The 12,181-nt window shown below is 43.1% G+C and overlaps 1 protein-coding gene across 1 annotated transcript in view; it reads right to left on the bottom strand.

Moving 5' to 3' along the window:
• LOC126455015 (lachesin-like) overlaps nucleotides 1–12,181 on the bottom strand; it is a 1,274,520-nt gene that overhangs the window by 624,850 nt on the left and 637,489 nt on the right. The window contains exon 3 of the mRNA XM_050091143.1: nucleotides 5,638–5,845. Coding sequence (XP_049947100.1) covers nucleotides 5,638–5,845 — 208 coding nt within the window. The remainder of the gene's footprint in view (nucleotides 1–5,637; nucleotides 5,846–12,181) is intronic.

Below are 12,181 nucleotides of genomic sequence, written 5' to 3' on the forward strand. Positions count from 1 at the left end.
CTCATGCGCGACCTTTTCTTGCTCGGTGAATGCTTGAGTGCTGGAATGATATGCTACACAACAGACGGATTGTATCCAGTCTTGATACCCTCCTATAGGATGGAATATGGCGTACCGTGAGGAGATGAGTAATTTAGCAGTAATCGTCGCTGGGTGTGCTGTATCGCAATTGACGGGAGATTACCACCGAATGGCACTTAAACTCTTAGAGGCAGGTTACTGAGGCAGATTTGGCTGATGATGTACTGGAATTCCATGTAAGCTACTGCACTATATTGAATCTGGAGAGCCTTCATTTGTTAAACCTGAACTAGAGGTTTCGCTATCCGAGACCAATTCTATTGTAATGGTCCTGGCCACCCTTTGGCAACATAAAATAAGAACAATGCTGGAGGCTCTCAACGTGTTTTCATAAGGAATTTTTAATGTGGTGAGGCCAACCTGTATTAGGTTACTTCTCCAGAAATCTATTAGTTTTAAGGCCACGGGCCAAGTTTTACTTGTAGTGTAAGTTGAACTTTTCTTGGTAATATGTGTATATTATGATTTTCATGCACAGCAGTGTGCCGAGTATTGCTCAGCCTGTAATTATTTCCAGCACAGATCCCGTGTTCCATGCGCCATTAATTGTGTGTACTCCTTTTTGCAAGTAAAGTATGTGTAGAACACTTTTGCGTTTACATTATAGCAAAGTGGCTGATTGCCATAAGTGGCCTTTCTAATTTGTAAACAACATTTTCGCATGTGAAAAGCCGACCATGATCGATGTGTTGAGTCAGCTATCCTATTACAGAGAAGCAGATTACAGCTAGATTACTTTTAATCACTGAAGTCTTATTCTGTTTGTTCATCTTGCTAATGATAGAGTAATTCGGATTTTCAACTGAAAATTGTATGACTTTTAAACTGAGTTAAATTTCGTTAAAGACTACTTTTGTAACTCTGTAATAAATTGATAATTCTTTATCTCATTTACTTTAACTATGATACGTTTAATATTTACTTAACCATATCTTTTAAATTGTGTCACGTGTCCTTTTTGGACACCTCTGGATATTCTGTTTGCGTTGAAATAACTTTACACTCTGGAGGCTACTACCTCACGTTTCTCTGTTCCGTGCATTGCTACATGCTTTCAGTAACAAAGTCAAATTTCAACTGCTGGCATAGTATCACAAGTTGCAAGTTGCAGTTTAAAATGCCATTACACTTCACACTGAAACAAGTGAGGCGTCTGGTATAATATAAGACGTCCACCGTGCCTAATATGACAGACAGATGACAAATATTTAGAACTGTCTTTGAAAAAATCGTCCACGAGGGACTGTCAACTACATGAAGTGCGTTGTAGCAACTGAGCTGTTCCTTTCCGTCAGTCACAACATCTTAACCCTCTATCGCGCATCATAGAGTGACTTGCGGAGTATTTAGGTACACCTCTCTGGCAGAAACTGATGTTCAACAGTCTCAAGAGAAGAGAATACTTTCCTGCTATTTTAATCTAGCAAAAGTATGATACGATCTCTTACCTTTTCTTGGCAATATTTATTAATGGTGGTTTTTCGGATGCACAGTCGAGTTGTTCGTTGCGTCAACAACCCAACTGTACTCCCAAAAATACACCACTAAAACTGAATTATTCAAATTTACAGTCATTTTAACTTGACGTATGACCACGATGTAGATTTGCATTGGAAGAAAAATAATACTTGAAGGACTACGCATGGAGGACATACAAAAACTGAATAACAGAAAGCATCAGCCTTCCAGTTGGTTTGGTGCGACCCGCCTTGAATTAACCTTTTCATCTCAGAGTACCAATTGCAACCTACGTCCTCAATTATTTGCTTGATGTGTTCCAATCTCTGTCTTCCTGCAGAAGCACTTACAGGACAAGGAATGAGATGGTTTTTCATAGACGGAACAAGGAAAGAAGTACGTATGAAACACTGACGAGAAGAACAGACGGGATGATGAAACACGTATTAAGACATCAAGCATCAAAGGCACTAAAATGAGCTGTTGGGTGTAAAAACTCTAGGGAAAAACAGAGATTCTCATATATACGACAAATAATTCAGGATGCAGGGTGCAAGTGCTACTCTGAGATGAAGAGTTTGGCACAAAATAGGAATTAGTGGTGGGCTGCACCAAACCAGTCAATAGAGTGAGGACCAAAAAACCATTTTTTGTTTGCCATCATTTCTACGTAGGGAATAAGGTGCTATTTTCCACCACCTTGAATTTTCTCGACGAAAGTCTGCTTAATCTGTAGTGAAATATTGGGAGAGTGGTGCCGAAAGGGTCATCTGGGCGACCAGAGGATTTATGACATTTCTGACTTCTCTGGAATTAGCAACACCCTTCTATCCGTAAGCACATCATCGTAGACTTACTGTTATTGTTGATTTCTCATGTATACGATACTACTAACTCATCCCATAAAAATTAGAATTTCTGTATGCTACAAACATGTGCTCAATATGGAAAGGCGTCATTAGGTTTGTATAATATTTTAAAGACCACGGTAACTGTTGAAAGTTATTTACAAATTAAGAGCTGTGGAAGATGAACGTTATTTAACGTCTGACAGCAGTGGAGCCCAAAATGCATAATATGGTTATTAGATGTTCGTGTGTGCGTTTACAGAAAATACTGAGCGCTAAATCGTCCTTTAGTTTAATGCGTTTTTGTTTTAGTTTTCAAAAGAGTGCGTTTCTCCATTGTGTATGTGGCCCTGGATATTATGTGCCAACATTTTGTGTTATTGGTAGTGTGGACGCTGTATCTATCGACATACAAGCCGTGGGTCATGATTTTGCGTTATTGAATCGTTGGTAAGCCTAAAATAAACCATAATTCTACTTTATAAATGGTGGATACAGCAGACCGAAACCTTCTCCCCATAATCATCTTGGGGTTCAAGCTCTTTTTTCCGTGTTTGTGTTAACAATACATATGTTTTTGGATAGGATCTGCCTTCAGCAAAACACAATTTTGTTTTTTAACCCAAACATCTTTCACTGCAGTTGCAGCATCTCCAGTGGGCTTTTATTTTATGGCTTTTAACCACATGGTGTGGTTTTTCTGATGTATCAGAAAAACCACACCATGTGGTAAAAAGCCGTAAAATAAAGGCCCACTGAAAATGCTGCAACTGCAGTGAAACATGTTTGGGTTAAAAAACGAAACTGTGTTTTGTCAAAGGCGGACCCTATCCAAAAACATATGTACCTTTTCCCCATATTCATTCCTCTAGTCAAAGAGAAGGTATGTATTTATAACAACAATGGGACAGAAAACAAGTGCAATCGATTGTACAGACGATTTTCCTATTGTTAGGAGATTAAATAATAATGCTTTCTCGTTCTTATTTCCTTTTGGATACTAACGCCTCTTCGGCTCTGTACACGAAGTGAAGGAATTCCGCTACCGTGGTAGCGAAATTAATCATGAAGAATTAAGCAGGAAGAACGAAATAAGCAGATTATCACAGGATGTGAGGGCATTCCTCGCTGGAAGAAGTCCTTTTGTATCAAACATAGGCCTTAATTTCAGGAAGAAATTTCAGACAGTACACATTTAGAGCACAGAATTGTATGGAAGTGAGTCATGGACAGTAGAAAAAACTGAAATGAAGAGTTTGGGGTGCGATTTTTTTATTAGATGAATGTTCAGAATTCGTTGGACCGACAAGGTAATGAATGAGGAGGCACTTCGCGGATTCGGGGAGGAAAGGAATGTGTGGTGAATACCGACTATATGATGGGACAGAATGATAAAAGATATGTTGAGACATCAATGAACAACCTTCACGGCACCAGAGGGAGGTAACAGAGGGAAGGCAAAAACTGGAATTGATGCAACAAATAATTATGGACGTTAGCTGTAAGTTAGGTTGGCACAGGATCAAAATTCAGGTTTGGTCGTATCAAAGCAGTCAGCAGACTGATGGTAAAAAAAAGCATAAGTCTACAACATAACATTCTTCATACAGAGACAGTCATGGCAGCGCCACTTGACGTACTACATGCTCGTATCGTCAAACACGAATGTGATGTTCTTGAGATGTGCTACAGCACTCAGTGTAATTAATTTCGAGAAGACTACAATGAATCACGTCTACAGAGTCGAAACTGCAACAGAGTTGCAAACGAATTAAAATAGCAATCAAACGGCGAAAGCATTATTATTTAGATCTTCAGCGTCCAACTAAATTTCGAAGTTGGCTGCATTGTTAACTTTTATGACTTTAGCGGACCAGCCAAATAAAAATTTAGTAAATAAACTGAATCAATGGGAACCAAACAACTTTTTTAGGTAGGCACGTAAAATTTCTTGTATTGGAATACTTCAAACTTAATATGAAACTGAAGTTAACGAAAAGTAAAACGAATAAAACGAAAACTTAATGAGAACTTTTTTTCACAGTCCCACAATATTTTGAAGATATATTCTATCAGCGAAGATCTAGTTACAGATTATACATTTTTCACTCGTGGGAAAAAAACTGCTCGCTAATACATTTCATTCCTGCTGAAGTGTTAAACTGGATACGTTGTGATACTGCCCGGGTTTGATATATTTTTTTTATAAAATTGTATCAGCCCATTCTTCAGGAAATTATGGTAGGCTGTTTGAAGGCTTTGATTACTTTTAAGTTCAATCAGTTCCACCTATAGATGTAACATGGTTCATTCTTAAACTCTAAAGGAGTTTGGAATATGTTCATATGGAGCTCTTGATTTTTATAAACTGAATCTTTCCTTCATCTGTACGCGCAACATGGCTTCATTCTTAACCTCTAAAGGACTTTGGAACACTTTCACATAGTGTCCTTGATGTTTAAAATCTGTAATCTTTCCTCAAACCCAGTCCTTATTTTTTCCAGCAAAGAAACATACTTGTTGAAATCCATTGTCTCTTTATTTCGCGAAGACAAGGTCTCCCAATGGCCCAACTATCTTTCCCCTATCTGTTTCTTGAACAAGATAAACTTTTTAATAAATACTTGATTATGTCCATACGTTTATACAAATAGCTGATTTATATGTTTTAGCTTTAGGTCAGCGAGATATTTAGTTACGTCAACTAAAAAAGCAAGATAATTCAACCATTGTTCATTCTCCAAAAATCATACTTTTTCCTTTGCCGGTCTTAAAGATTTTTATTATTCCCAACAGAGAATAAAATCATGTGATAGTTGCTGATCTGCTGAGCGAGTGAATTCGCTTATAGAATATATCATCATAACCCGGGCATGAAATTGTCTATGATTTAGTCCTCTTGCGCTGGGTTGGAATCCGACCGTCCGCACTACCTTTCCCTTCACATTCTTCAAATCGAGAACTTTGGCATACAGCTGTTGTTGATGAATAATGGAGTGGTGTTTTACAATGGTATGTGCCGTTCTATTACTCATCAAAGTTGTTTCGCTTACTGCTGTGTCTGAAAAAACAGCTTTGTCGGGCTGTGGCGGACCGGATTCTCCGCGGCCGCGGGCCTGTTATGGCCTGCACGTCGTATGTTGGACATCCTTATTTAGACGATTATACGGATATTAATTCATGCCCTTTCAACTGAACTTCTTGAAGTGTAACTTCAGTATGTATAAAACTGATGTGTGCATTTACTCACCGACCACTTGCAGGTACCCGACTTGGCTCTTCATGGGATCTGTGTTGATCTGGCACATGTACCAGCCGCGGTCGGACTCCCGCACGTCCCGCACGTGTAGCTGCCACGTGTGCAGGTCGCTGTGGGTGACGCCGATGCGGTGGTTTTTGGTGATCACGTGCGTCGCAATCGTCAGGATCGTCTGTGTGTCGACGCGCAGCCACGCCACCTAGAGGCGGAACGGAAAGAACCCACATGTACAATGCTGATCGGCTACAGCCAGAAACCGTAATGCTATTTACACAGATGAGCTAACACATTATGACCCCTGTTTAACAGCGTGTTGCTCCATTTTTCAAAGACAGTAATCAGAGATTCTGCTTGTCATGGATTCTACAAGTCATTGACAGGATTCCAGAAGTATGCGGCAGCAGATGTCTAAGCACAGATCAAGCAATTCAAGAAACGTACTTGATGGTGGTTTATGGGCATTCAGCTGGCTACAGATATGTGTTCCAATAGGTACAGATTAGGCACATCTGCTGGACAAGACATAAATTGATGCGACGCTTTCATGAAGCCTGCGATTACCACCAGAGTATAAATTTCCTTTACTTTACGTCTATGGTTATAAATTTTTAAATCCTTACAGTATCGGTTTCGGTCAGTAATAACCATCTTCAGATCTGTTTCGATCACTACTGACCGAAACAGGTAGTCTCAGAACTTAGAAATTTGTGACCATAGACGTGAAAGGAAATTTATTCTATTTTCAGGTCAGTGTTCAATTCGCGACCATTTCCCAGCTTGTGATACCTCCACAGATTCCATGGAACCACAACTCAGTGTACCCAACAGCATAGTTCTGCCCTCACAAGCCTGCATCTTTGGCGCGGTATATGTTTCGTGCAGCCAGATGGTTGGATGACGGCGTGTAAGGACCCAGTCATCGTCCTGGCGTCACAAGAAAAGCGATTCATTCGACAGGCGACACATTGATCGACGGTGAAAACTCAGTGTTGCATAGCTGACGGTGTCGTTGGGTCAACACAGGAACACATAGGAGTGACCTTTGAACGTTGTACTCCGCCGTCAGATCTGCCACAGATCGCTGCCTATCCTGGGCTACACAGTGAGTGATCCTCCGATCTCTGCATTTTGTGATGAGACGTGTTCGTCCAATACCATACGGCCCACTCGTTATTTCATCATCCTTCAACCACAGTCCATAGGAGATCACGAGAGTAGTTCGCCAACAGGCGACCAACTTCAATATTTCAGAGATTCTCGGTTCCAGCCGCAGGATTTCCGATTCCAGTATCTTCGTTATGTTTGCCCATACGTCTCTCTTCCGCTTACACTCTTTTCTTACTGCGTCAAGTGCTTCAGCCTCGCGGTGGGCAGTGATATTGGAAATTTGTGGTAAGATCTTATGGGACCAAACTGCTGAGGTCATCGGTCCCTAAGCATACGCACTAATTAATCTAACTTAAACTAACTTACACTAAGACAACACACACACCCATGCCCGAGGGAGGACTCGAACCTCCGACGGGGGGAGCAGCGCGGACCGTGACAAGGCGCCCTAGACCGCTCGGTGGGCAGTGTTCATGATGTTTTGGCTCATCAGTGTATATGAAGTAGAGGATAGGCAGAGAGAAGGAAAGGCTGAATGGGAAACTCAAGACTTTCAGCCACACAGGGCAATGTGGCACAGCAATGGAGAAAGCTGAAAATTTGTGCCGGACCGGAACTCTTAAGCGCTTCGACATTCTGGACACGGTCCCCGACCGAAATTTGCAACTTATCGCACGCCGGCTTGCAGTGCCTTTCCTCCATTACCCCCCATCTTGCAAATTATTGATTCCCGTAGGAGTTCTGACGATATCAGTGCTTCTGCATTGAAAAATACGTCAAGGAGCCGTCACGCTCGCACAAAAGTGTGAATATTTGAGTAGTGTCTTTTCTGTCGGGCATGGCCGAAACAACAGACACCTCACGTATACAAACATACACTACTGGCCATTAAAATTACTACACCAAGAAGAAATACGGATGATAAACGGGTATTCATTGGACAAATATGTTATACTAGAACTGACATGTGATTACATTTTCACACACTTTGCGTGCATAGGTCCTGAGAAATCAGTACCCACAACAACCACCTCTGGCCGTAATAACGGCCTTGATACGCCTGGGCATTGAGTCAAACAGAGCTTGGATGGCGTGTACAGGTACAGCTGCCCATGGAGCTTCAACACGATACCACCGTTCATCAAGAGTAGTGACTGGCGTATTGTGACGAGCCAGTTACTCGGCCACCATTGACCAGACGTTTTGAATTGGTGAGAGATTTGGAGAATGTGCGGGCCAGGGCAGCAGTCGAACATTTCCTGTATCCTGTGTCCAGAAAGGCCCGTACAGGACCTGCAACATGCAGTCGTGCATTACCCTGCTGAAATGTAGGGTTTCCAGGAATCGAATGAAGGGTAGAGCCACGAGTCGTAACACATCTGAAATGTAAAGTCCACAGTTCAGAATGCCGTCAATGCGAACAAGAGGTGACCGAGACGTGTAACCAATGGCTCCCCATACCATCACGCCGGGTGATACGCCAGTATGGCGATGACGAATACACGAGTCCAATGTGCATTCACCGCGATGTCGCCAAACACAGATGCGACCATCATGATGCTGTAAACAGAACCTGGATTCATCCGAAAAAATGACGTTTTGCCATTCGTGCACCCAGGTTCGTCGTTGAGTACACCATCGCAGGCGCTCCTGTCTGTGGTGCAGCGTCAAGGGTAACCGCAGCCATGGTCTCCGAGCTGATAGTCCATGCTTCTGCAAACGTCGTCGAACTGTTCGTGCAGATGGTTGTCGTCTTGCAAACGTCCACATCTGTTGACTCAGGGATCGAGACGCGGCTGCACGATCCGATACAGCCATGCGGATAAGATGCCTGTCATCTCGACTGCTAGTGATACGAAGCCGTTGGGATTCAGCGCGGCGTTACGTAGTACGCTTCTGAACCCACCGATTCCATATTCTGGTAACAGTCATTGGATCTCGACCGACGCGAGCAGCAATGTCGCGATACGATAAACCGCAATCGCGATAGGCTACAATCCGACCTTTATCAAAGTCGGAAACGTGATGCTACACATTTCTCCTCCTCACACGAGGCATCACAACAACGTTTCACCAGGCATTGCCGGTGAACTGCTGTTAGTGTATGAGAAATCGGTTGCAAACTTTCCTCATGTCAGCACGTTGTAGGTGTCGCCACCGTCACCAACCTTGTGTGAATGCTCTGAAAAGCTAATCATTTGCATATCACAGGATCTTCTTCCTGTCGGTTAAATTTCGCGTCTGTAGCACGTCATCTTCGTGGTGTAGCAATTTTATTGGCCAGTAGTGTACATTAGTTGGTAGCTACGACGCCTATCGCTTTTTAATCCTTTTGAATATGATTTTATTGTCCACAAAATCACGAAAAGTTTCGAACGGTTTCGGTCGCCACCGACAATTTTCAGGCTTACATGATAGAAAATGAAAGGAAAATAAGTTAAAGTTGAAGCTACACAGCTTACGACAAAGGTCCGGGATCAGACATCGTCACCGTTGATATCGAGAGATCTCTGCCCGGCCCACGAAGTAATAGTAAGGAAAACTAAGCAAAATAAAAATCTTGTACGTGTGGGACGGCTATTATCAAAACAAATACATTATCGGTTAAAAAGTATCCACACATCCATATGAGATGAAGAATAGAACACTATTTACAAAAAGTATCTCGTGAAAACAACAAACAGAAGTGAGTTGTATAACTGTTGTTTGCATTACACTTGTATCCCTCTAACGTATTTGAAAATCCTTTAATGAAATTGAATTTTCATGTAATAGTTGCACTCGAACCAGCTTGTTGCGTATTAATATCTCGAGTTCTCATACAGATATATATGATAACCGTTCTCTAAATTATTGTTGCACCACGAAAAATTACAGGCAAAGATTTTGGAAATTCTTGTAAATTTCGCGCAGCCGTGGCTGGAAGGTAGTAATTAAAAGAGCGATTGGCACATCGGAAGGCAGGCGATGGCAATATTGATATTTTGCAAACGATTCTTTTAGGCAGGTTACGCCACCGGTCGCAGGCTAGAAGGCACGACCCGGTGGGCGCTGTATACAAATGTGAATTAATCAGGCTACACCGGCGCGAGGAGCGAGACATCTGCTGGCATCCGCTCGCTGGGTGAGATCGTCCGGCGGACCGGGACGCGAACTCGCGGCCTCCCGTCTACAGACTGTGGGCACTGAACCAGCTGCCCTGGGCGTTCGGGCGGAGTTTCTAAGTCTCACTACAACGACGGAGATAGGCGGCTTCCCTTCGGTGCTCTACATGGGGTCCACGAGTCGTCTTGAGGGAGCAGTCAGTCGTGTCCCTGGCTAACGGGCGCTACGCGGCGGCGACTTTGCCGTGGCGCGAGTGGATCGCTACGTCAGCAAGGCTGGGCAACCAGACGCCAACGCTGCAGATTGCGGCGTTCGTGTTGGCTCCAACGCACGCAAGGTGCGTGGTGGCATTGCCGAGTTGGGCAGAAGGCCCACTGTTTATCTTCGATGTAATAAAGTCAATGACACACTTGACTGTGTTTCTGTGCACGCTTCGGCGTAAATCATCTCCCTCGCCCAAACCATACTTCTCCGTAGTGCTGATATATTACAACCCCTGGGCTCGTGGGCTCAGGACATGGTCAGTTCGCTTTCCAACAAAATACATTGTGTCGGAAAGTGTCCGTCCACGTCCAGCGCTACGTTTTAATGAGAGAGTTGTTCATGGTGAGCGGTTAGTGAGGCAGTGGCACTTGACACAGGTACCAGCTCAGCACAATGTGAGGCGGTGAGTCTAAGTTTTATTTAAATTTTTTATGTTTGCTCTTGTTGTCAGAGTTAGTTCTGTGTTAGAGTTACTTTTGTGAAGTCACAGGAACCCATGGACATACCTTTGTTTAGAGGTAACGGTGGACGTCATAATTTAGTGCCAGTGAGATGTCCATTCTGCAATTTGTCTGCGAATCGTTGCCGTGTATCAGAGCTGTAGCAGCTGTTTGTTCTGCACGTAGGCGTACTGATCATCTGTCTAGTAGCTGTACTGAGTGTAGATGGACGCTGACTCACGAGATGAATTAATTTGTGTTTACATTCTTTTTTTTAGAATTGCTTGTGTGTTTGTGTCATGCCTTTTTTCAAAAAAATCGGTTGCGTTGAGGTGGACGTAGAGCACACAAAATAGTAGAAACGCGTGCTACTACCGCAGATGTAGTTGCTGCTTTAACTCCGCAAGTGCAAGCATTTTCAGAGCACTCTGAGAGCCTGAAGAAAAGAAATTTCGAACTTAACTGTGAGTTTGAGGTTCGTAAAGACAGTCATGATCAATCGCAATCAGAGTCACGGGATAGTAACTCTGGATTGAGAGTACCTTCTGTTCCGTATGACCTGGCAAAAATCGTACTGAGTAATCCCTTCTCGGGCAAGGCAATGGAGGACGTGACAATTTTCGTTAAGGATATTAGGAACGTTGCGGAAGCACATGGGTAGTCAGATGAAGTAACTCTGTATGTTATTAATATGCGTTTGGCAGGGGACGCCAAAGCATATGTTGTTTTCAACGAGACATTGAGTAAAGCACTTACTTTCCTGTTGTGGACCGCGGTATTGTGCGAGCCGTACCAAAAGCAGAGAAGTGAGCGGTTTTTTCGGGAGAAATTAATTACGTTTTCGATGCCGGACAAAGCGTCTGTGGAAGAATTCCCGGATAGAACCCGCAAGCTAAATTCAGTGACATACGTACGGACCCAGAACGCAGAAGCTTATAGGGTACTGTTACAGGAGGCAGAAAATAGAGCCGTGGATATTTTCTTGTTTAGTATACCAACTGAAATGTCACAGAGGGTCCGGATGGAGAACCCAGACGACTTAGGGTAGCTCTTAGGGTCGCAACACTTGTAGAGGAGGTGGATATGGCCACAAAGCAAAGACTGAACCGTTGTGTGTTCGCTTCTGAAGTCAATGTTATAGATGTGGTTGGAAGAGGCATGTAAGGAAGCAGTGTAAGCAACCAGACTGCTATGTGTGTGGCATAGTGGGCCATCGGGCGTTTGAGTGCAAAGGTAGGAATGGTGGAAAGCACCGGCAAGGGAAGCAGCCATTAAACGCAAACGGGATTGCATCAACCCTCGGAAGGCAGTCCCCATAGACCGTAACACAAATTACTGCACAGACGGAATGAGTGGCATAAAACAGAGATTTTTCGTATAATCCGTTCATCATAAGAATAAACCTGATGTAAACATTGCACTATGTATTCTTCCGCGTTTGCTGAAATCTCATTGGATTTCCGTTTCACGTGGGACTGCAGCCGAGCTGTCTCGAGTACTGTCAGGTACGATAATAAGGGTACGTATCGTTCAAAAATGGCTCTGAGCACCATGGGACTTAACTTCTAAGGTCATCAGTCCCCTAGAACTTAGAACTACTTAAACCTAACTAACCTAAA

Source organism: Schistocerca serialis, chromosome 1, assembly GCF_023864345.2.
Source record: "Schistocerca serialis cubense isolate TAMUIC-IGC-003099 chromosome 1, iqSchSeri2.2, whole genome shotgun sequence".
In the NCBI taxonomy this organism is placed as follows: Eukaryota; Metazoa; Arthropoda; class Insecta; order Orthoptera; family Acrididae; genus Schistocerca; species Schistocerca serialis.